The following is a 24,321-nucleotide window of genomic DNA, read 5'->3' as shown; positions in this document are numbered from 1 at the left end:
GCTCCCTTTCAGCGCCGGCGGTGTCAGTGCTTGCGGGGGTTCCCGCCTCTGCTCACCGTCTCGAGCAAGGGTGGCGAACTGGAAGAACGACCATTCCCGATGAGCGGGGTAGGCGTCCACGTGCCTCGGCCGAGCCGCCACAGGCGGCACGCACCAAACACACCGGGCGCGGCGGGCCAGGGTAGCGGGCACAAGCAGGCCCTGGGGTGGATGCGGGTCGGGGCAAGCAGGCAATGCGCTCAAGCTGGCAGCGGCCCCAACTTCCAGGTCCCCCCCGCACCTACCCCCGCAAGTAAACACTGCAAGTTAGTTGAGAACGCCATATGCCGGAACCACCGACGGAGACCGGCCCCGCCGGAGGGGCCGCGGCCAAGCACAGCCTGGGAAGCCGTCGTCTCACGGGGGGGGGGTGCCAACGTGTCTCCCCCCCCCGGGCCCGGGGGAGTGACTTGGCGCGCCGCTCGCCGCGCTGGCGCTTCCCGAAGGGCGGGACGCAGGCGGCGCCCCGCAGCGCGCGGGGCAGGCCTTAGCTGTGCCCAGGCCCCGCGAACGGAGACATGCAGGCTCAGCGCTACACCCTGCGGGAGACGCTCGCCTTGCGGAGGCGGCTTATCGGGTAGGTCGGGCGAGAGCGCGGGCCCAGGGGCTGCGGGGATTTGCGGGCCTGCTGCGGTCTGTGAGGAGCCGGGCTATCACCTGTGAGCATGCGAGGGAGGCGGCGGTGGCCGTGCCCGTTACTCCTCCCTGCGCAACGCCTCACGGGCCGGGCCTTGCGCCTCCTCCCGGCTGGCGGAGCGACTGCGACCCTACTGTGCTCCAATTGAGGCCTAATAGGCGCTGAGCATGTGTTTGTCAGAGGTCTGCTCCTTGCCTTAAAAACAGGTTACTGTTGAAAATAAGTTTTGAATCAGCTTGTTCTTTAAAGTAGTTTAATCCCTTCCACTGTCTTGGTAACAATCTCAGACTGCTGCAGCGTAAGGCAAACTGTACCTTCCCTTCACAAAACAAAGTAGCAGTAATGCAGCATCTTAAAGACTAACAGTATAATGTATTAGGTGATGAGCAAGAAAAAAAGCCCTGTGTTCACTGATGTACCCCCAAATGAGACACCTCATTCACCTCCAGCCCCACCAAGTGCATGGGAAGAATTGAGATTCAGCGCTTCCTCCGGGCCAGATTAACTGGGATGGGGTCAAAAATCGAGGGTTCAGTGTGCAGAAAGAGGGCTGTTGGGGAACGGATGGGTATGGGTATGTGGAGTCTCTTGCTCTATGAGAGAAAGGGCTGGGGGTCAGGGGATTGGGCAGGAACTAGGGTCCATGAGTGGTGGTGTCTGGGAGGAAGATAGCATGCAGGAGCAGTCTGGGGACAGGGTTCAGAATCTTTGCAGGAGTGGGTTGAGGGTGGGGGTCTGGAATGGAGGAAGGATGTGAAGGCAGCAGAGGATGCTTATGTGTGAGGCATCCCCCATACACTCCCTTTGGCTGTGATCCCAGTCAATGGGAGCAGTGAAGGAGCTTTCAGGTGAGCACTTCACTGCACTGCTGTTCCCCAGCTGGGGTGGAGGGGATGGGAAACAGTAGCGTGCAGAGCTGCTTCCTCCCTGTGCCAGGCAGACCCTGAGGCCCAGCTCTGCTTGGATCCAGTCGCTGAGGCTCTGGGCTCTCCTTCAGCTCCCAGGAGCAGGGAGCTAGTGCTTGTGCTTCAGCCCCATGGAGCTGGGGGGAGGAGATCATGGGGCGGTAGCACCAGCATGAACTCCAGCAGGACCATGGATGTTGCTGGAGCAGAGAGCCCTGGATTTCAGAGTTTGAACCTGTGGCACTATTTAGGGGTAACCTCAGTACTGTTAATATTGTTTATATGGATTTATACTAGTGGACCTAAGATGATGATCAGACTCTGAGTATTTTGTAAGGGGTGACACCTGATATATTTTGACAATGCAGATGTTTTTCAATGTTTGCTTAGTTTTCAATGTATTTAAATAAACAAATACAGCATAGGAGGCTACTTTTGTTTATATTGAGAATGCCTTGTTAAATTTGATTTCATTTTATTTTTACTAATGCAGCCCAACACTAGAACTGTGGCTAAGACATTATACAAAACAGAAGTACATTTATTATACTAGATTTCCTCAGCATATTTTAGTAATTGACCACAGAAGAAAATTAATTATTGGAAATTTCTTTGCACTTGAAAAAGACCACAGAGGCCCCTAGAGCATTAATGAAGACAATAGCAAGGAATCTGCTTATGTGATTGTTGACCTTTGAAACAAAATGGTGTATTACTTTTACCAGACTGAGGACAGACTTCTCACAATTGTCTTTTGTTACCCTGTAAAGAAGGGATGGACAACCACCAATAGTGGGTGGCCGCATGAGTGACCCTCCTTTACCCAGTGAGCTGCAGTAGACCACAGCCTACCTGGGTTGCACCAGAAGTCTCCTCTCCCCTCCACACCTCTTGCAGACTGGAGAACAATAGCCCCAAACTTACCTGCTCCTTCCCAGCACTTTTGGAGAATGAGAATTGGCTGATATGTAGTGTTCAAGCTCTGGGAGGAAAGAGAGGAGCAGGATGGTGTGTGAAAGTGCTGGGAGGGAGTTCAGTGGGTGGGGTGGGAGGGAGAGATGTAGGAAGCGTAGGGCTCCTTTGCACAAGAGGCATGAGGGGGAGAATCTGCTGGTCCACTGGCTGCAAGTGGAGCCCCAGTGGGCCACATGAAGCCCACTGGCCATAGGTTGCCCCCCACTGTTGTAAAGATTTTATGACAAGAAGGATATGGGCTGAAAGTGAACTCTGGTTTTAGGAGAATGTGGTATGGTTTCAGTCATACACACAACACAAGGAACACCTTTTCCGAATTTAAACGTGTCGTAATTGATTTGTCCACCGTCATCAACATAGGACTCCTTTAGAAATTTGGCTTCCAAACCACTTACCTGCTAAAAGAATACTGTAAACTTTAAAAATACTCAGTTTGATTTTTTTTTCCCCTACTGTTGTTGCATTGTGTATTTGACAGTGCTTTGTGTGCATGCTCAGTCTGTGAGCCCTGTGGTTTGTGTGGGTCTTTCACACAGCAATAGAGGCAAGAAAATATATTTTGACAATAGAAATATATAGTTATAAACCCACACAAACGGGCACAGGAATTCTACTTCGTTGATTAGATTTCTCTTCTCCAACCTTTGCTTGAGGCGAATGAAATAGAGTGCAGGCAGTTTGTGTTTAGTTTAATTTTTAGAAAATAATGTGTCCTTTTTGCCATTGGTTAAAATTACAAAAAGATTGGCAATAGTTCCATGTGACTTCTAGGTGGTTTTTTCAGGATCTTATAGTTGAAGGCATTTTATGGTTTTTGATATTTGATACAGCTCTTCTTGCAAGCTCTTTTTTCCTGAAGATCCAATCAAGATTGTTAGAGCAAACGGCCAGTATATATATGATGAACATGGAAGAGAATACCTGGACTGTGTGAACAATGTGTCTCATGGTAAGTTTAAAATAACATTCCACACCCTTTGTTTCTAAATATATGCAACAATATTCTTGGAGGACTCAACCAGATATAATAAGACCTTCTTCATAGTTTTATTCTGTTACATTGGCAGAAGCCCAATTTTTATATCCTTTGATTGGAAAAGAGAGGAAAACATCTTTTGAGCCTGTAATATGGGTAATAGGGTAATACTATTGATAAATCTGGATTTCTGAGTGTGCCTACATGAAAATTTCCCTGATTTGCTTTCTGCCCAATCTATGCAAAAATGCAATTGACTGAAATTCACAAGACTTCTGCTTGAGTAGCCAAAAGTAGATTGAACTGTTCAGCTGCAAGGAATGACTTTACCATTTCTATGTATTCTTCCCTAATGCACATTTTTATGTATGTTATCCCCTAAGACTGTTTCTTTCCTTACTCCTTGAGGGTTGCTTCAGTGGAAAAACCAGGTATTTCCTCTTTCTTATATTTAGAATCTGACAAAATGGTCAAGACTTATAGTCTTATACAAAGCTATGCATTTCAAGGATTTAGAGGACAGCGTGCACACACATTGATCAGTGAATCAAACTGGATACTATCCCTGATTTAGCAAGCTGATTCACAGGATCTAGAAAATTGTGTTAAGAATGTGAACTGAAGCATTGTTTTTAACGCATACAACCAGAAGAACTTGTAGACCAGATGGTGCACCCTAATGAAGATTCTCCAAGCATCCCAGCACTGTGTCTGCTCACTGACGGTATTGTTGATACACTACTGCTGTAATACAGGGAATAGTATCAAGTTCTGCACCATAAGAAATATGGACGCAGATCAATGTATGTTGCGCTATCTGACACAGAGAAAGGACTTGTATGAATGGAGAGAACATTAAAACTCCTTTTCCCGCCCCCTCCCCAGTTGGGCACTGCCATCCTGCTGTAGTAAAAGCTGCACATGAACAGAATCAGTTCCTAAATACAAATACTCGCTATCTCCATGACAATTTGGTGGATTACGCAGAGAGACTTTCCAAAACACTGCCTGAGAAGCTGTGCACGTTCTATTTTTTGAATTCAGGGTAAGTATGAAGTATTGCTAACTATAAACATTTTTACTCTTACCTATAGCCAAGGTATATGAATTGTGAATATACAATTCATTATAGCTAGCAAGTTGCAGGATTTTGTATGTATAGGTGTAGATCATGTATTGTGTGCTTTTTCAGATGAGATGATTACAGATTTTTGAGAAAGCTGCTGGAGTTTATCCTTTTTTAAACTTGTCGTTCTAAAGGTTGAAATTAAATTATTATGAAAACACTGGCACAATTGTTTTGAAAAGCTTTAAAACAATAGCTTGAAGAAGAAAATGTGAAATTTATATTATTTAGATGTGGTCTCTTGCTTTCTCATACTAAAAGTGGGTGTTTTTTGTTTTTGTTTTTTTCTTTCCCCTCCCTTGTTCTGTTTATGATTGCTTGGGCTTATATGGGACTTGCCAATCTTGTAAATTGTTTTCAAGTTATGGGAGATATTCAAGCACTGAATGCTACAGTTTGTAAATGTATTATTATTACCTTTTAAGGATGCATGTAAATGTTTGTATTAGTGTTCCCCACGTGCCAAATAGAAAAGTATAATATATTGTCCATACGGCATTACAGAACAAGACTAAATTCCACAATGTTTCTGTCAACTAACACATGGTAATTGCAGTTATAACTACTTTTGCCAAGAAAAATATACTCTACATTAAGATATAAAATAAAATACACTTTTGATACAAACAGTTCTGATTTTGAAGGGCATTTTATTCTATTTCCAAGTCTGCTCTAACAGGCAATTTTTTTCTTCAAAAAAACCTAAATCTTTAAGGGCATTACTATACACTGACAGCATTTACTGAGTAAATTTAATTTTCTTAGTAGTAGCACCTATAGCTTCTGGTCTAAACTGATTTATCATAGAATTATAGAAAGGAAGGACTGGAAAGGATCTCCAAACGTCATCGAGTTTAGCCCTCACCCCTGAAGCAGATCCAAGTAGACCTAGATCATTCCTGATAGGTGCTTGTCTAACTTTTTCTAAAAGACCTCCAGTGATGCGATTCCACAGCTTCTCTGGAAACATATTCCTGAATTTAATACTCCTGAGGGAAATGTGCTTCACTGTGTTGCACAGAATTCATGTCTCCTGTAGATTTTTTTTTTCCCCTGGAATGTGGGGAGATTTCTGATGGGGAAGTGAAGGGAAGCTGCAAGAGCAGTCATGTGCCTGTCCCTGGCAGGTTCATTCAGGTGCTCAAAGCAGCCAGTAGAGATGTAAATCAGTAGGGCTGTCTGTATGTGTGTTGTTCTGTCTCTCTTCCTCCCTATTGCAGCACACAGGCATGCATGGAGGGGCAGGGCTTCTGAAGCGCTAGACATGGGACAGGCTCTGTCCCCTCAGGCAGACCAGAATGTAGGAGCCTTTTTGCTTCGTTAAATGTTCCCATTGTCTTTGTGAATTCCACCAAGAATATAAAACAGATGGAAAAGTTTTAAGGTTCCTTCATATCATTTTATCTGTCAAAATAATGCAATATGATCATTCTGGTTTCAATTATATCAATCATTTACTTAAACTATAGTACAGTGGATGGAGAATTGGAGTGGGGACCATTGGAAGAAATTCCAAAATCACCCTTCCTCATCCTTCACCTCTTCTTGATGTGGTCTGTAGTAGACCCTCTACCATGACATCAGCCCTATTTTCCCCCTTGTCTCAGAGACTTTCAACTGGTTTGTGTCTCATCTTCTTCTGGACCTGAGGAAAAGTATATATAGTGATGTAATGGAACACCTCTAATTTTTTTCCATCTGTAGGCAGAATAAATTTTGTTATGTTCCCCAAGGCATGTGCGGATGTGTATCACCCATAGAAACACATGCTGCTGGCTGTGGGTGCTTTGATAATCAGCTGGGCAGCATCCGAGTCTCTCCTAGGCAGCCGCCCAAGTACCCAGCTTACAGAGAACACAGAACGCCTCCTCCCTTTTTATCATGCTTCTCTTTCCCAAACCAGCTATCCTCAATATGCCTTGGTATTCCAATATACCACCAAATCTCTTTGATGCTCATTAAGTCATATTTTAACTTACGTACTAATACTTCCAGTTATTCCCATTTATTCTCACAGATCTTGCATTTGTGTTTAGAAGTCAAAACTGTTGAGGTGATTTTTTTCCCCACTGATTTTGCTTTTCTTCTGTGATCCACTTTTAAGGTTCCATGTCCACTCCAACATCTAGCCCTCCGTTCCAGCGGTCATTTTTGTGCTAATCTGATGGCTTTTGTCACTTGTCCTCTTTGAACCTACAGATTGAACCTCTCTAGTATGGCACTTTTAGGAACTGACTGGTGCTAAACCAGAGAATTTGGTGGACCACTGAAGGTCAATATTGTCCAGCAACTTTACAAACAGTTCTACTGCTTACTGGGTTCTTAGAAGACATTTAGGGATAAAACAGAATTAAATAACAGCACAGAACAGTGAGAGCCATGACTGGTGGCTGTAAACAAAGTTTTATAGGACCCTGAGAAACTGCATCTAACTAAAATTATGCTGGATCACAGATACTGCCAGACTAGAGAGATTCAACTGGTAGTTTAAAGCTTTCCTCACTAAGTTGACATGTAGATACTCCCTGCTGCTTGATTAGGTGGACCTCTTTTTACTAGCAAATCTTCTAGCAGGCATATAGTTATTCTTACTTAGCTTGTTTGTGATTCCTTCCCTAAAACATAATTGTTTTCAGGTAGTCATATTTCTGTATAAGGATTTTAATCTCTGTTCTCAGAGAGAATTTCTGTTTCAAACTAATTATGGCTATGATTGTTTTGGCCTGCTTCTGTGGTAACGTATATTGTGTACTTACACATTGTTGTAAAATGCTTTCAGATTTTCTGCTGAAAGGTGCTGTGTAAGTAGACTTGGCAGAAGTCAATTTTTATTTTCTTTTTAACTGTTTTAAATTTTCAGATATGAGAAACCCAGGGCAGGGAGGAAACCATTATTTAATAATAAACACTAAGAGAAATCTTAAAGCACAAAATATCAGTATCATATCAGAGTATACAAAGTAAATCTCTGGCTCAAACGCTTGAAGATCTCAAGTAGCGTTTGTCTTATATTGATTATCCTCAACATTCTAGTCTTCCTGAGCCTGTATCTAGTAAGTGCAATGTAGTCTCATCATCCTAGTCATCATATTCCAGACCAGTGGCCTGCAGTTTTGTACCTGTGATTATTTGTATGTGCAATTGATGCTATTTGTAGATGCAAAATAGTACAGTGAGGGAGGGCAAGGCTTCAAATCCTGTCCATGCATGTGCAGTGAAATAATTGTTGAATTTTCAATTGCAGATCAGAAGCCAATGATCTTGCCTTGAGATTGGCACGACAATATACAAAACATGAGGATGTTATAGTTCTGGACCAGTAAGTTTATCAAACTGTATTTTATCATATTTACTGTATTTTATTTTTGTTTAGTAAATTGAATTGCTATTTGTAAAAAGAAGGCACAATTTTATTCAACTACCCTAACTACAAATTTCTTTGACATAATTTTGGCCTGTAGAAGTATGAAAGGAACTAGTGACTATAACAAAAAATAGTCTTTAAAACATAGTAGCTAGCAAAGCAGACATCGGAAACAGAAAAGATTCTGCGTCTGGAATTTTGGGGCTTAATTCTTGTTTCGTTCCTGATCAGGTGTCATGCTCCTCTTGATGGTATAGATGGTAGAAACAGGCTATTGACTTGCCAAAGAAGTAGGGGGGTTGATACCAGTTTCTATTACAAAGTAAACAGCTGGAAAGTAAGAGCCAAAATCCCATATATAGTGGACCTGATTGATAAAATCCTGTGCAAAGCTATTATGTGCCATGTGACCATATCTTAGTCACATGGATTGCCTGACACCAAAGGGTACAAACTAGATTAATTCTAGGGAGCTGTGATAATATGGAAATTCCTGTTACATTGTTTTTGTTTTAAGTGCTTACCATGGGCATCTGACATCCTTGATTGACATAAGTCCATATAAATTCAGAAATCTAGAAGGACAAAAGGAATGGGTCCATGTGGTATGTACATACTGCAGCCTATACATTGTGACTATTTCAGTTAATTCTCTTCATCTGTGCCATACTAATCATGAGGCATTGTTCCCGTGTTCAGGCTCCTCTCCCAGATACATACCGTGGAATATACAGAGAAGACCATAAAGATTCAGCCACAGCCTATGCCAATGAAGTGAAAAAAATAATTCAGCAAGCACAAAAAAGGGGCCGAAAGGTGAAAAGATTTTTCCTATGCTATTTGCTGACTCTTTGGTGGCAGGAATGGATAGTATAGTTTATCGGCAGCAACAGACACTTCAGGATTCTCCATGTTAAGGGAATTAAGAGGCATGTAGATTGCAAAAATAATTATATTTTCATATTGGCTCTATCAGATACCGTTTCTGAAGACTTGACTGTAACCGTGTAATACTTTGAGAATAATCAGATAATAGTTTATGAACAACAATTCATCAAGCTCTGTAGTCTGCAACTTGCCTGTGATACTGCAGTAAACATTACTGGTTAAATTGTAACGTTACTCTTCCAGATCGCTGCATTTTTTGTTGAATCTTTGCCAAGTGTTGGTGGTCAGATCATTCCACCAGCAGGTTATTTCCAGAAGGTCGCAGAGTAAGTAGATCCCTTCTTATCTGATTTCTATTTTATTTATCTAAACTGAGATTAAACCATTGTCTTTATAACAACTGTGGCAGACCACAGGCTGCATGCTGAAAGAGCCTGATGGAGGAGCAGTAAGTGGGGAGCTGGATTAGTGCCTTTGTTACCCACCTAGGCTCTGAGCGTGCAGCCCTGCAGACAGTGCAGGCAGCTGGGACTCTTTAAGAAACAGTCTGCAACAAAGGCTAATCAGGCACTTGTTGCCAGTTAAGACCCCCTGACTCCCTATAAAAGGCTTCCCCCAGGCAGAAGTGGAGGGTAGGCGGGAGGATTTGAGAGGTGAACTAGGAAGAGAGATCAGTGGTTGGAGGTTCAGAAGAGCACGATGGTGCAGCCAGGTACCGAGGGAAGTGGTGGGGAGTAGTGGCCCAGGGCAAAAGCTGCTGTGCTTTGGGCAGGGGTAAAGCCCCACCAACTGCCTGTCACTCTGGGTCCCTAAACTGGAGCCCAGAGTAGTGGGCAGGCCTGGGCTTCCCTACCGTTCCCCTAGAGTGCTGCCCTACTGGAAGGACAGGAGCATCCAAACTTGCTGAAGTGGGGCTTGCTTCCACCCACCCCCACTTGGGACTTGCCTGTGATGAGAATGGCTTGGTAAGTGGAGACCCTTGCCTTTGGAATGACCCAAGGCAGCGAAAGGGCCACCGGGAGTCTCTGAGGCATGTTAGAATCCACCAGGAAGCATAGGACCCTGAAGGGGGCTCACAAGGGACTTGTCACACATCATGCAAACACCTTAGGTTTAGTATGCTTTTTGACATAAAAAGCTTTTGTCCTATTGAACTGTAAGATCTTTAGGGCAGCAAAATATTACTATTTTTAAGTAATGTAGAACAAGTATACTGGATTTTGATTTGTTATCTTTTTTAGATATATTTTGTGTAAATGTGCAGCATAATTCAAGGATCAATTAATGTACAGACTGGACCTCTACAGTCTTGACTTCAGTAGTCCTGCAACATCTGTGGTATGGCATCCCCACAGGTGCCCCTGGGATGGATCACTAATGGGAAAAGGCCAGGCTCTGCGCTCAGCATCTCCTCCCCGGCCCTTCCAGAGCACTGCAAATAGTTCATTTGCTGGGCTCAAGCTCAGGGAGGAAGGGAACGAGGAAGAACACTTGGTAGGAGAATCAGGGTGACTGTAGTCACAAAGCTAGAGGGCCAGGAGTGCAGCCCTGCAGCAGGGCCTGGCAGCTGTGAGGCTAAGTGCACTCCCACAGAGCTACGATCCTGGTTTCCGGCTGCAGGGCTCCGCGGCCAACTACCTTTTCTCCTGAGTGCTTCCTCCTAGTCCCTGCTTGGTTAATGTTGGCACTTATGCTGCTGCTAGAACAGAGCCCTGCAGCCTTCATCAGAAGAGGGACCAGCATTAATTTGCTCTGGTCCTGCAGATTTCCTGGTTTAGGGCTGGTCAGGTCCTAAAGATGCCAAACCAGAAAGGTACAACCTGTATCACAGTTTTATGATACAAATTTTAGAGATGGAAGTGGAGTGCAAAAAGTCTAACATTTCCCCATTATGTTACAGACATGTACGCCAGTCAGGAGGAGTTTTTGTTGCTGATGAAATTCAGGTGGGCTTTGGCAGAGTTGGCAAATGTTTTTGGGCATTTCAGCTTCAGGGAGAGGATTTCATACCTGATATTGTCACTATGGGCAAACCAATGGGAAATGGGCACCCCATTGCCTGTGTAGCAACAACAGAAGAAATTGCAGAAGCATTTGCAGGCACCGGAGTGGCGTATTTTAATACAGTAAGTAAAGAGAATTAATCCAATCCTTGTTTACTGGTTACATGACCAATTCAATTGGAAAGAGGGGATCACTGTTTTAAGTGTTACAGTCCTGTAGGATGCACGTAACATTAACTAAAAGCAACACTGAGGGCTTATAATCCACAAACAATGGAGAAGTGTTTTCAGCTGTAATGGTGAAATATTTATTGATATGTAAAGACCACCATTTGACTTTTTTTTCCCCTGTGTGCCTGATATTGTCTCTCCTCTCCCCCCCGCCCCCCGAGCTTAGTTTGGAGGAAATCCTGTTTCGTGTGCAATAGGTTTAGCAGTTTTAGATGTGATTGAGAAGGAGCATCTTCAAGCCCATGCCACAGAAGTAGGCAACTTCTTGATGGAATTACTAAATCAGCAGAAGGTCAAGCATCCTATCATTGGTGATGTCAGGTATCAACGACCAAATAATTCTTTCAGATAGTTTGATTTAAGTCAGCGTTTTATCAAATTGGGGCAACAAATGTTATGGTGAGCTCTTCAAATCTTGTGTTAACAAGCAGTATTTAGCATTAATTGATACTCTAAAGTGGAACTACAGGGGTTCTGTGTTATTCAACAAATCAGTATCACAAATGCTTTTTTTGTATTTTCCTTCCTCCCTGCCCCTACTAAAAAAATTGACTTTTACTTGACGAAAAGGCCTAGGCTTGAATTGGCTAGAAACAGACACCCTTGTAACGGTTTTCCATGTTAAAATACAGATATGGAAACTTGCATTGATTCTGCCATTGCTAAATTCACAAAGACCAGTTGAACTCAGAGAATTAGTGAGTGTGGAAAAACATTCAAAATCTTGTCTTGCTATATTAATTACAGCACTTTTTCTCTGTTAAGACAATATGTAACGCCCTTTTTCTATCTCTTGAACAAACATGTTAGAATTAGAGAAATATGAAAATATTGCAATAGTATATTATCCTAGGACAATTGCTGTTCCTTTTTGTAAATTATTCCTAATTCCCTTTTGCTGATTGTAGACTGAATACCTGTTTTTCTTTGTAAAGGGGTGTTGGATTATTTATTGGAGTGGAGTTGGTAAAAGATCAAGAGGAAAGGACTCCAGCTACTGAAGAAGCTGAGTACATAATATCAAGGTATTTCTTAAAAGTACATACATCTTCTAATATACAATTAATCCCTGTGATTTCACAATGTTGTAGCACTTAACTTAATTTTGTGAGAGGCAAGTATTAATCATTCAACATGTATACAGCCTGTATTACATCAGACCATATTTTTTGTAATTTTTTGTTAAAATGGCATGCATGTAATGACTTGTGATACGTTTACTGCAAGACATTCACACACTTTTTACATATTGTTTCCTCACACTTCACGTGTTTGTACCACTCTCTTTCTGACTTTGACTCCCAAACCCACTGTAATTCTGCCAATTTTACTTCATGTTTAATTTTAGTTTTCTTAAAATGCATGTTGCCCTTCACAGCAGGAATGCTGCAAGCTTCCTTTATCTTTTCCGGATCAAAACCCAGATACAGTATCGTATCCCACAATGCACCGTACATATTAAAGGGAGAGTTATCCAATGTTTCGAGATCATGCATCATTTGCTATTTAGAGATGAGTTGTTCATTGTTGGGCTCCTTAGATGTTCACTGTTTATCGAAAATAATCAGGAGGGTTGTTGTTGGTTTATTTGTTTTTGTTTTTAAACTTAGCAATTACAGTGTTGGGAGCCACAAAGAAGTCCTTAAAGAGCCACATGCAGCTCCAGAGTTGCAGATTGCAAACCCCTGACCATGGAGGACAGCAAGCAAGTGCAGTCCCTAGAACCTTGGAGAACCATGGGGCAGTACAGCTCCCACTGTCCTGGAGAGTTGTCCCTACAGCTCCAGAGCAGCCACCAGCTGAGCAGCGAGACCCCCGCTGCCCAGAGGGAGCAGTCACGCAATGTGGCCCCCAACCTACCCCACCCCTGCCCTGAACCCCTTTTCACCCTCTAAACCTGATTCTTGCATCCCTGTGGCCCAGCCCCCTCTCTCGAAATGACAAGCAATGTTGGGTACATCTTCTAGTCCTCAGAATTAGATGATGTTCTACAACTTCACACAAAGTGTAGTGATTAGACCACAACACTTTGAAAACGGAATTTTTATTAAGTCTCCATAAGCCTAACACTACTGTAATTAGTATTTTTAAAATGGCATGACTTAACTGAATAATTACATTTTAGATCAAATCATTAGACATATTTAAATATTTAGACAAATTTTGTTCCCTCTCTAGATTAAAGAGAGACTATATTCTGTTGAGCACAGATGGTCCAGGAAGAAATGTGCTTAAGTTCAAGCCTCCATTGTGCTTTACTATGGACAATGCCAAATTAGTTGTGGACAAAATGGATGAAATATTAACAGGTAAAACTGTCAGATTAATTTGCAGAAATTTTGGTTACTGGACTGAGCGAGAACTTTTCTGTTCCAGTAATCTTGGCTATGCCAGTGCTGTAGTGTGACCAAGGTGAAACCATTTATGGCAACTTTTTTCAAAATGGGGTCTTATTGTTGAAATACTTCATTTTGATTCATTTCATTTTGACCTGGCAAACATGTAGTGTAGAGGGCAGCCTGTTTCCTACTTCCTGCTCACCTGGAGAGCAGCAGTGAAAACAATGGTCCAAACGGACACATTGGGGGCCCTGTGGGATACTTCTGGGGGCCAATAAAAATCAAATTAAATAACGCTGTGTATACTAGTATTAAGTCAACCTTGTAAATTCGAATTTAGCTTTACTCGTGAATACAAAAGTCGACCTTAGGACCAGTTAAAATCGACCTAACTCACTTAAAATCAGCTTTATGCTCTAGTGTAGACATAGCCTAGATGTTGAATTTGAAGCAGTTGGGCATAATTCTCAAAAGTGCTTTATGCCTGTGAAAGTTAGGCCTTATCTATAGTAAAATATTTAAGAAGTGAACACAACTGTATATAATGGGGGATGCTTAATAAAGTGGGTATCTTGCACAGGTTTGTTACATTTATCTACCTGACTAGGCTCATGTATTTTTTCACATTGCTAAACTATTAAGGTTTTTTTAGAGTTTGCACAGTTAGCTCTTATGTCTAAACATTGTTATAAATTTGTTTGCTTGCATTTCAGACATAGAAAGAAAAAGACACGTGAGCCAGTAGGAAAACACCATTAATTTTAGTCCTCAGCTCTCTCTGGACAGGTAATATCTCCTCCGATTTGTTTTGACTAGAATGCTAAGCTTACTAAACTAGTAATGGCATAACGCATTAGGCTTAAAGAGCTTACCAATCAAATGTTTCAGTAGTATTTTTATTTTCTACTATTTAGTTTCATATGTCATTTGATTTTTAAAACAGGGAGAATCTCTTCTGCTATTCTAACCAGTATTTTAATTTACTTAGGATCACTTCTGCTTCTTAGTCCCTACAGTAGTAATCTATTCTCCCTCAAATGAAATGGCTGGGTTTTTTACTCCAAAATTTGACTGCTCAAGTAGAAACTGGATTCTTTAGAATCTGCTACTAATATCACTTATTGGTTGTCCGCTTAGGATGATTAGCCATCTGTGCAAAAGACCATCCTTCCCCAGGGATTTCTCTGATGGAGTACCTCCAATGTTTGTTCTTGGTAACTAGATTAACTGCCAGAAAGCTGCATTTGTGCAAAATTAAAACAGACATCTTGATTCAGGCACTGTTTTGACTCCACTGAGCAAGCCTACCTTTTGGTTCACCCTTCCTTAACATGTATTGCTCTCACACAGCAATGAGCAATCTCACTTCTTATTCTATTATCTCGATTATTTCTGCAAATAGTTACTCCACATTGAATATGTACTACAGTGGTAGTCTCTTCTGCCCAGATCAGAAGTCTTGTTAATTGTTGAATTTCCATAGATCTAAGCTCTGCATAATGATGCTCCTGCCCTGTGGGTTCCAAGTATTGTCCTTGACCTGACAGGCGCTTCCCAAGTCATCTGTGCACATGTACCTGGGAGTCTGGAATACACTTTGGGAGACCCTTGAGAATGTATTGTGGGATAATCCACTACATGAGCATTTAACACCTGGCACAGTACATCAAGCTGCATGCTTTCACAAGGAGGTACTGGAACACTGGATCAGATAAGCATTGTCTCCTGTAAGCTGTGTGCTTCTTCAGCTGCTAAGGAGCAATTTCATTGCCACCTAAGTTGATTAGCAGAAAGCCTACAGCTAGGTTCTTCTTTCTGCTGGTGATGTACATGTCTCCATACACATGACTTTGCCGTGCCCAGGATAGACAAAATTAGAGGGAACATTAGTTTGACCTTGTCCTTGGGGTACTTTGTCTGAAACAAGGTAGCTCAGCATGTGTCAATTTTTAGTTATTGTCTATGTTGTGTACTTTACCAATAAATGGACATGAGATTCTGAATCTTAGCAGTTGGGCCTGTGATAGCCATGTAGATCTTTCCCCTGGAAGTGACTGTTCCTACTCCAAGGTGAACTCAGTGAAGGTATTAAATTGTTGTTGTTGGCATTTAGCCACCCCTCCAATCTGCTTGGAACAAATCCACTATCTGGTTCTCTGCCACTGCTTTGAGTTCTAGTTAAGATGGGCTGTAGAAGGAGACTGTATAGTTCTCTAAAGCCTCAAGTCTGGCAAGTACTACTGACAAGATTGTGTTGGGGTGCATGCCCTAGGAGGGGAAGGTTTACCAAATACAAATGGGTGGCTGTTGCTTGGGCAGGGCAAAGTGCAGATCTTAAGACAGGGATGCCAGTGTTTAAACTAGAATCTCTAGCTGTAGTCTTTCTTCATTTGGTGAGCTGTCAGATTGAGACAACTGAGTAGCACTAATCTAGATAAAGAAAAGTTTCAAATGACAAGTCCACTGCACGGGATTGTTTGAGATGGTTGGAAAATCCAAAGTGAAGCCACTGCCCCCAGCCTACACAACCAAGAATCTCACGTAGGGGAGGATCAGAAAATCATAGCTACCCTCATTTCATTTTGCAGTTTTCCCATACACCTTTTTTGAGAATGGAAAAAAGGCTGCTGTGTTGAGTTTGTCCCCTCCAGCATTCAGGCACACTAAAGACCAAAGTGGAAGAAACTCCAACTCTGGCTGTAGATGAGTATAGAATAGCTTTCTAGGAACTAAGCCAGCTGTGATATAGGGTAACTGATTCAGAAACCAGAGCCCTAAGCTGAAGTCTCCATTGCACTGAGTAAGCTGCAATAAAGGTTTTGTGTGGGGAGGGGGGGGGGGGTCTGTCCAGGCTGCTTAAATGAGAGGTTAAAGGCACTCTTACTTTTCAGGTGGAGGTTTTTCCCCTAATGATTCCTTTGAGTGGCATCAGCAGCCTTAATCTGTAACAGTGCTTTTTTTTTGGAAGTTAGGAGGGCTCTTGTACCTGTCTCCTGTTGGTGGCTTGTACCACCTTTTGCTCAGGCTTATGCTACATGTGTGATCATATACTTCAGTGGTGCTTCAGGTAAAAAGGTGGAGTAGTGTTAGCATAACATGTTTTGCCAGGGGTGGTTAGCTCAAGGTGGCTGAGGCTGTCTCCTCCCTACTGCTGGGGTGGGGAGAGCTCTTAAAGAGGTAGGAGGAAATTGATAATTGACTCTTCCTATAGAAGCAGCAGACCCTGTAATACAGGCAAGAGGGATGCATGCCTTCATCCCTGCTGTAATCTACCTACAGTAAATTCATACATTAGGATTTGAGTAGTAGCTGCACAGCTACTGCTACCTTTAAAACTGTCATGCTGGTTTCCCTAGAGCCTGCCCTCATGTACACTTATTCCAAAAGGAGTTCAACTTTAAAGGAGGGAAAGGAAATGCTCAAGTTAGAAAAAGGGAGAGAGTCCCTTCTGTGGAAGGTCATTATGTAGGCTTGGTTTGTTAAAGACTAAAGTATCAAGCAGAGTTTAAAATTTAGGAAGTATTTGCTACAGATTAGTTACAGTGTCACTTTCAAAATTGACAACCTCACTTCCACAAGCTTTTAATCAACTGCAATGGTGCATTATATACACTGACTGTTCCCAGGTCAGTAAGCTAATCCTAGCAAAGAGTTAACCTTATAATGCTGCAACAAATGGGACCCCACATACATACTCCAGTAACAAGGAATTCTGTTCCTACAGCCAGCCAGGCATGGAGGGAGCAGCTGTATGATGGTGGAATGGGCTTCTTAATATGCTAAGTTATCTTTGAATTTTGTTCCCTTTTGTTTTATTTTACATTAGAAATTAAGACTAAAATGTATGAAGTTCAAGGAGAATCAGTTCAAGAAACTAGGATATTTTATTCAGGTTGACTTTTAAAGTAGTGCCTGTTATACAACATCATTCTTCCCCCTACCCTCTGTTCATGTATGGGGCTGCTAATGTCACACTTGGCACTGGCAGAGAAGACCCCTCTACTATGATAAAATAAGTAGTCTCATCTAGCTCTAGAACAGATGGGTTAGCTCACAGCTCATACTTAAAGGGGGGGTGTCCATTAAAGTTTTCTGAGAGACAAGATATTCAAAAGCCCCCATAGCTCAGTTTCAGAGCAGAAGTCCAACCTTAACATTGAAGACCTCATTTACTTCAGTTATGGAAGCAGGATACTGGAATTACACTGATGCAGCTGAAGAATGGCACAAGAGACTAGATTACACCTTTTTTATTTCAAAAGCTAGGATAGCTTCAATATCCATGTCATGGTGAATCAGAACACATGTAAAATACCTTACAATACATTAGATTCCAAAAGGTACCAAAAAGTACAGTAAAATTAACACTTCCATTACAGGAAATGTATGACACAAAAACAATACAAAATAAAAAGGTGGAAAGTGACACTGGTTTCCTAAGATACATCTCATTCTGTACAACTGGAGTAATGCAGAGTCCATAGTAAACTCCAAGAGGCTGTCCCTAGATGCAGAGCTGCAGCTTTAAGCAGACCCTCAAAATCAGTTTCAGTTTAACCTATTAATAAAATCATTAATTAATACCTTCAGCAAGGCTGAAATTTACACACCACACTGTCTAGACAACTAGTTCTGTAAATATTAAACATGTAAAGACATTTCCAGGGAGCTCTTGAGTAAGATGCACATTTAACAGGCCATAGAAATTTATTGTAAAGTTAAATTTGGTACATAATTGTAATATCCATCTACAGCATTGAGTACAAAACCTATGCAGTCATTTTCTAAAAAGAGACCATGCCACTGCATACCTGAATAAATTGATCAATATGGCTTGTAATTATTCTGATGACCACCACGTCTTGGACTTTTCCCATAATTTGCATTGCCTTGGCCTATGAACAAGAAATGAAATGCATTAAACAGTTATTTGACAGTTTATACCCAATACATTTCTCTTTACTTACTGTAATTATAGCCTGGTCCATATTCATAATACCCATATCCTGAATAATCATGGCCTCCATAGCCACCATAACCTTGCTGATAGCTGTATCCTTGATTCCCATAACCCTGGGTCCAGTAATTGCCATAACTTGGCTTCCAAATTTGACTTTGAGCTACAGAAGGGAAAACCATCCACAAAAGCCCATTTTAGTACAAGCCGCTTAGTTCTGAATGCATCCATACTTATGTAGGAGTGGTACACTTACCTCTTCCACCTCTGCCTCTTCCTCCAAAGCTGCCTCTTCCACCACCACTACTGAACTGTTGCTGCTGGTATACTTCCTTCGGCTGTGCTACCTTGATCTCACACTGAAAGAACAGCACAATATGCTTAAATACAAAACACTGCCCTTAACCAAAGGTGCAAAGTTGGTGAGCTGTGACTAGTGTCAAATCTTTCTAGACTACTGTATCCCTTTGGGGAGTCTCATTTACCACAACTTTTACCTCATTAAAAAGGTACTTGCTTAGAAAATATATAAACTTGGGGGCCAGGGGTGTATTTGTTTGGCTCTCCAAGAGTTTTAGTTGGTACAAGATCATAGGTTAATAGTGCATGTGGCTATTCCACTCTTATTTAGGTCCTACAAAAGCCACCAGGGAGTGCTATTAGAGAAGTCAGGAAGTTCAAGTCACATTAATTGTAAATCACTGCAAGAGTTAAGTTTAAAAATTGTCCATTTTGATTTGTGCAGGTTTCACAGTGAAATGGGTATTTTAGTACAATAGTCTTAAACCAGGAACTTGCAGAGGAAGTTTAGTCAATGGTTCTGATGTTAACATGGTTTTATTTAAAAAAAAATGCAGCATTAGCTACAACTCAGAAATCCTAGAAGGGTATGCCAGAGCCCTTCAAATATTGCAACTTAACTAATGAAGTGTCCAAGCTTAGCAGTAATTTGGCTAGTAAAACCTCCTAAAAATGGTAAGTTATGCTTAATGCGTCTGTGTACCTGGAGGCAGAAATGAATCCATCTCAATCATTTCCTACCTTGCTTCCACTAACATTATGGAATTTTTTTTCCAGGATCTTCTTGACTGGATCTTCTTCCTTGAAAGTGATGAACACAAAACCTCTTCGTTTGTTGGTTTTTGGATCCATTGGAAGTTCAATTGCTTCAATCTGAGAAGATGAAATACACACACTTCAGAGCCATTACTTCAGTATATTAGTTTTGAATTTCCATGCTTGAACATGTTACCAGAAGTATTAATCTATTGTTAGTACTGAATTTTTAAAACCAATTTAAATTGAAATTTAGTCTACTCTTCAGAAATGGGACATGTTCTTAGAGCAGGTACTTGATTACATCACAAAAATGTCAAGTACACATCTGGCGATTTCTGTTTGACCCATAGTGATGTCATCTTTCTGAAATCAAACTCTTAATTTTAGGTTACTACTATAACAATGTAATGACCAATGTCTGGAATAGTGGAAGACATTTCCTAACAGAACATTCTTCAGTTTGAAGATCCAGTCCACATTCAGTTTACAAAACTGAGTTACAGCAGTATGTCTCAGTAGGTACCAGGCTTAAGCTACATACTTCTCCAAACTCTCCGAAGTATTCCCTGATTTTCTCTTCTGTGGCTTCAGGGTTAAGTCCTCCAACAAAAATTTTCTTCACTGGATCTTTTTTCATTGCCATAGCCTTTTTGGGATCAATAAGTCGTCCATCTAACCTGTGTTCCTTCTGTTCCAAAACCTGGAAATAATTTGGTATATCAAGATTAATGTACGTGAAAGGGGATTTCACTAGAATTTGTAACCACCAGAAGTACAACCTTAAAGTCACCTTTTCAACACTTGAAGCTTCTTTGAACAAAATAAATCCAAAGCCTCTTGATCTTCCTGTGTTTGGGTCCATCTTTATTGTACAGTCAGCCACTTCACCAAATTTGGTGAAGTAGTCTTTCAAGTCTTTTTTGCTTGTGTCCCAGCTGAGGCCACCAACGAACATTTTCCTGAAATTTCATAAATATAAAAAGTTTGGTATTCTTACAGCAGTAGACAGCATGATGTACAATACACATTTCCTAAGCATTGAGAGAAGGCAGCAAAAGATAAGCACATTCAATAGGCTGGTTATATTGCTCTAGACAATTGCCAAGATCTTTATCCAAATTTAAAGGATTTCTGCAGTGTTTCCTGTGAATTCTTGGTGCAAAAACATGAACTAGTTAGAAAAAAGGTTTTCCAAAGCTTCAATATTCTGGTAAAAGCACTCTGAATTCCTCTTTCAACTCCTTCTAGCTTAAGTGAATTTTACTGCTTAATTTATTTTATCAGCATCCATGAAGCTGAAGCATGTGCTTTTGTATACATGGTTTGACTTTAACATTTAACCTTATCTACATGACAAGGATAAAATTTTATAACAATCAACTTCTAGTTTCTGTAGCTGGAACCTTAGACTTTTAAAGTTTATGAAAAGGCAACCAAAAAAGGGTGGCCCCTATTTTTCCATAGGGAATTCAAGGCCATCTGCATTAGAAGATTGAGTACATAAATCATCAAGAGTAGGAAGTGAAAACCCAGTAACCAAGATGGAAGAGATTTAAATAGATATTCAGCTCCCCTATTCAAATTAGAGCTCAAAATCTCAGGTCCAACAGGAACTAGCAAAATGCAAAGACTGCTGTACTTCCCATCATGCTATGTCCAAGATAGTCTAATTTCTAATAACCTGAAAGGGTTCCTCCCCATCTCTAGGGGAGAATTCAGAACCCTGTAATTATGGAAAGGCTGCCTGCTTACTTCTAACTGAACTGGAGTTCTGAAGTTTTTTGGCTTCCTCGTCCAATTGGTTTTCAGTCACTTGTCAAAGCTCATTGGTTTGAGCACTGGTCAAGACTTCAATCCTTGAGGTGGCTATTTAGGGACTGGGGCAAACAGCTTTAAAAAAAATCTGTCATGGAAGATGCTTGGCCCTGCTTACAGGGCAAGAGACTGGAATCTATGACCTCTAGAGGCCCCTTCCAGCTCTGAAATAGCTATGCATCACATAGGTACACTATTCTCCTCACAAATGGCAATGCAAATTTACAAAACCAGGCCACAGCTATTACCATGAAAGGTGAAGATCAAACTTGTTTTCTGAACTAAATGCTCCCCATACATAAATGGATTTGAGAGGCTTCTTTAATCTGCAGTGGCACTTTTTGCTTTAACTACAAGATAGTTCTGTAGTTACATTTTACAGATTCCCCACAGTGCAGTTTAGGATTCTGTACACCATAACATTCAAATATCACCCCTACACATTTTGGGCAAAATCCCTGCACAGAAAAAGCTCTCTCCAACTTCACACTGGGTCAGCTAGCAGGCAAAATAACTACCACACTTCACTGCTGTAATCACAGGTGTGCACTGCACTTCAGCTACTTGCAACATTTTGCCCTACACTTTGACTTTTATATTAACTATCCAGTAGCCTAGTTCCTCGTAATGCCTACTAGACAGGTAGGCAGATCGTAAGTAGCAGAACCATGCAGCTATGAAAGCATCCAAAGACCTGAGGCTCCTAAGACAGTATCTGGACCTTAATCACATGGCTTCAAATCAAGGGCAGAAACTACACAAACAGAAACAGGCAGCTCAATCCTCAGCTACTGAAAATACATATGCTGTATTTTTGAATCTGGCATAGTGTTGTCTCAATATGGCATTTTTCATAATATATCCTGCGAGGCAGGTGGAGGAAAGCCACCACTGCAGAAACTACATCTCTTCTCCCCAAGAGAAAAAAAGATTAGTTTAGTCTATACTAGAAACATTAAGTCATCTTAACTGCACTTTTCAAGAGTGAAAAGTAACCCCTTTTCACCACATAGTTAAACTGACTTAACCCCCCCCCCCCCCCGACAACGCTAGATTAAAATTTCCACCCAAAACATTTGGATGTTCTTAAACCAAAAGGAAAAGCCTTAGCACCAGCATCGGAGCACGGCAGTGGTGCAGCTGGAAAAATGCCACTAAGCCATTTCAAATTTAGAAAAACCCGAAGTCTTTGCCCATCAGTTAGCTGACAATGCACCAAGAATACACCATACCAACCAGTGCTGAAGTGGTCCCTTTCTACTCTATGTCGCCACTCCCCCCCGCCCCCACACACATTCCTTTCCCAAACTCCCCTACACCTTTCGGGGAGGCAGCCCTGATACAACGTTGTTCAAGCACGGCCGACAGCTGAATCTGCACCAACAGTGGAGGGGACCCAAGCCACAGGAAGGAAGTCCCCCTCCCGGCCCTACGCCAGGCAAGCCAAGGCACTGCCACGCTGAAAACCCGGCGCGGGAGTCAGCAGGGAGCGAGACACGAACTCTGCCATTTCGGAGCGCCAAAAGCCAGGCGGCTGGATTCCCCGCCCCTCCCCCCGCCTGCACATGGCGCCAACAAAAGGCAGCTCCAGAACAAAGGACAGGCCTGTGCTGCTGCGGAAGCGGGCCTGCTCATTGGCGGCCGGGCCGGGCCGCACCGTCGCCGAGCTGCAGCCCGACACCCGCGCAGGGGCCGGGCCTACTCCCCTCCCCCCACTTCCGTTACCGCGACAGGCCGGCGTGCGGCCTACCGAGCCGCCACCGCGAGGCACATGGCGGCGAAGCGCGGGGCCACCTCGTCTGCCCCCTGCATCCGCCCGCCTCGCCGCCGGAGGGGCCCGCGGCCAAGCGCTGCGCCTACCCTGCGTCCTCCTCGTTCTTGCTGGCGTTGATCTGGTCGCCTTCGGCTCCGTTCTGGTTGGTGGCAGAAGGCGCCGGCGCCGCCGCTACCACTGCCCCGCCGCTCTCGGCCTGCGGCTCAACGGCGCCTTCGGCCGCTTCGTGCCCGTTCTGGGTGGCGTCGGCGGGCCCCGCCACCTGCTGCTCCACTTCGGACATGCTGCCCCGCTGCCGAGGCTGGAGACACAGGCGCCTGCGACACAAGCGGAGCGGACGGTCAGCAAGGCCGCGGTCCGCCCAACCCCCACCGGTAACGCCCGCTCTGCCCTGGCCCGCCCCCCGGGGCACACCTTAAAACCCGCTCCCGATAAAATCCGGCCGGCCGGAATCGGACTAAAATCCCCGCGTGGGCTCGACCTAGGACCCCGCTGCGTGGCGCTTCCCCGCCGTCACCCCTCCCCCGCCAGAGACACGCACTCGCCAACAGCCTTCCGCGCGAGGCAGCCTTTATAGAGCCAGAGCGCGAGCCACTCGGCAACAAGAGGTCTGCTCATTGGCTCTGGCCGCCTGCCAGTCAAGTGAATCTGCCTTTCGCATTGGTTCCATCCGGAACAAGATGGAGGCTGGCAGGACTGAGGCCCTTGGGAGCGAGTGGAGGGGAGTGCAGGGCCGCGTCTGGCACCTGGGCGCGCAGAGGGGCTCCCGGGGCTCCCCGACCCCGGCTTAGTGCGGGATGAACCCTCCCCAGCCTCAGTGCGGAGGGGGAGGTAGCTCCCGGGAGAAGGAGGACCCCGTCCAGCTCTGCAGGGGGAGTGGTCCCTTAATCCCCCCATTGGCCACTGTTAAAAGCGAGGGGGAGGAAGTGGTTTTGTCAGTCCTCACGCGCCTCAGACCCGGCTGCCACCGGCACAGCTGGACGGCTCCGCGGAGGCGCTCCGCAGCCAAAGGAGTGGTTTGCCCTGGTGTTAAGTCCACCCTGTCCTGAGGCCATAACTCGGTGGATGGGAGAATCCCTCTGCTGACCTAGGGGTGGCTGTGCTGTGTCTCAGATTGATTTACCTGCCTCTTTGGGGTGTGAATTTTCCAGGGCTCTGAGCGAGGTAACCACGTTGATCTTCGGTTTTTAATCAGGGGAAACCCCTCTCACGGCAGCCACTGCAGCACACCTA

General features: G+C 43.3%; 2 protein-coding genes across 6 annotated transcripts; one reads left to right on the top strand and one right to left on the bottom strand.

Annotated features, from left to right (window-relative positions):
* Positions 1 to 4: 4 nt before the first annotated feature.
* Positions 5 to 19,984, top strand: PHYKPL (5-phosphohydroxy-L-lysine phospho-lyase). Its single transcript, XM_075009623.1, has 13 exons — positions 5 to 616; positions 3,387 to 3,505; positions 4,418 to 4,577; positions 7,903 to 7,977; positions 8,540 to 8,627; positions 8,722 to 8,838; positions 9,154 to 9,236; positions 10,811 to 11,036; positions 11,311 to 11,465; positions 12,080 to 12,169; positions 13,323 to 13,453; positions 14,197 to 14,269; positions 19,518 to 19,984. The coding sequence occupies exons 1-12, from the start codon at positions 558 to 560 to the stop codon at positions 14,226 to 14,228; spliced, it is 1,335 nt and encodes a 444-aa protein (XP_074865724.1). The 5' UTR covers positions 5 to 557; the 3' UTR covers positions 14,229 to 14,269; positions 19,518 to 19,984.
* Positions 17,978 to 23,721, bottom strand: HNRNPAB (heterogeneous nuclear ribonucleoprotein A/B). 5 transcript variants are annotated; one of them, XM_075009619.1, is made up of 9 exons: positions 23,630 to 23,721; positions 23,175 to 23,405; positions 20,290 to 20,458; positions 20,041 to 20,199; positions 19,482 to 19,613; positions 18,697 to 18,799; positions 18,451 to 18,603; positions 18,295 to 18,378; positions 17,978 to 18,041 (listed from the first exon to the last, which is right to left on the bottom strand). In XM_075009619.1, exons 1-8 carry the CDS (start codon positions 23,704 to 23,706, stop codon positions 18,308 to 18,310), a joined length of 1,095 nt encoding a protein of 364 aa, XP_074865720.1. In that variant the 5' UTR covers positions 23,707 to 23,721; the 3' UTR covers positions 17,978 to 18,041; positions 18,295 to 18,307. The 5 variants fall into 5 exon arrangements, with proteins under 5 accessions (XP_074865720.1, XP_074865719.1, XP_074865722.1 ...); XM_075009618.1 differs by having other exon boundaries at positions 17,978 to 18,378; XM_075009621.1 differs by lacking the exon at positions 18,451 to 18,603.
* Between the last annotated feature and the right edge of the window lie 600 nt (positions 23,722 to 24,321).

Source organism: Carettochelys insculpta, chromosome 15 (genome assembly GCF_033958435.1).
Source record: "Carettochelys insculpta isolate YL-2023 chromosome 15, ASM3395843v1, whole genome shotgun sequence".
Lineage (NCBI taxonomy): Eukaryota > Metazoa > Chordata > Testudines > Carettochelyidae > Carettochelys > Carettochelys insculpta.
Note: the sequence above shows the minus strand (reverse complement) of the source record. Positions and strands in the feature narration are given on the sequence as shown.

Coding starts and splice junctions, on each gene's coding strand:
- PHYKPL (XM_075009623.1), top strand. CDS start 558: ATGCAGGCTCAGCGCTACACCCTGCGGGAGACGCTCGCCTTGCGGAGG. Junction 617..3,386: donor TTGCGGAGGCGGCTTATCGG/GTAGGTCGGGCG, acceptor TATTTGATACAG/CTCTTCTTGCAAGCTCTTTT. Junction 12,170..13,322: donor GCTGAGTACATAATATCAAG/GTATTTCTTAAA, acceptor TTCCCTCTCTAG/ATTAAAGAGAGACTATATTC.
- HNRNPAB (XM_075009618.1), bottom strand. CDS start 23,706: ATGAGCAGACCTCTTGTTGCCGAGTGGCTCGCGCTCTGGCTCTATAAA. Junction 20,200..20,289: donor AAGCTTCAAGTGTTGAAAAG/GTGACTTTAAGG, acceptor AATTATTTCCAG/GTTTTGGAACAGAAGGAACA. Junction 19,614..20,040: donor ACTTCGGAGAGTTTGGAGAA/GTATGTAGCTTA, acceptor TCATCTTCTCAG/ATTGAAGCAATTGAACTTCC.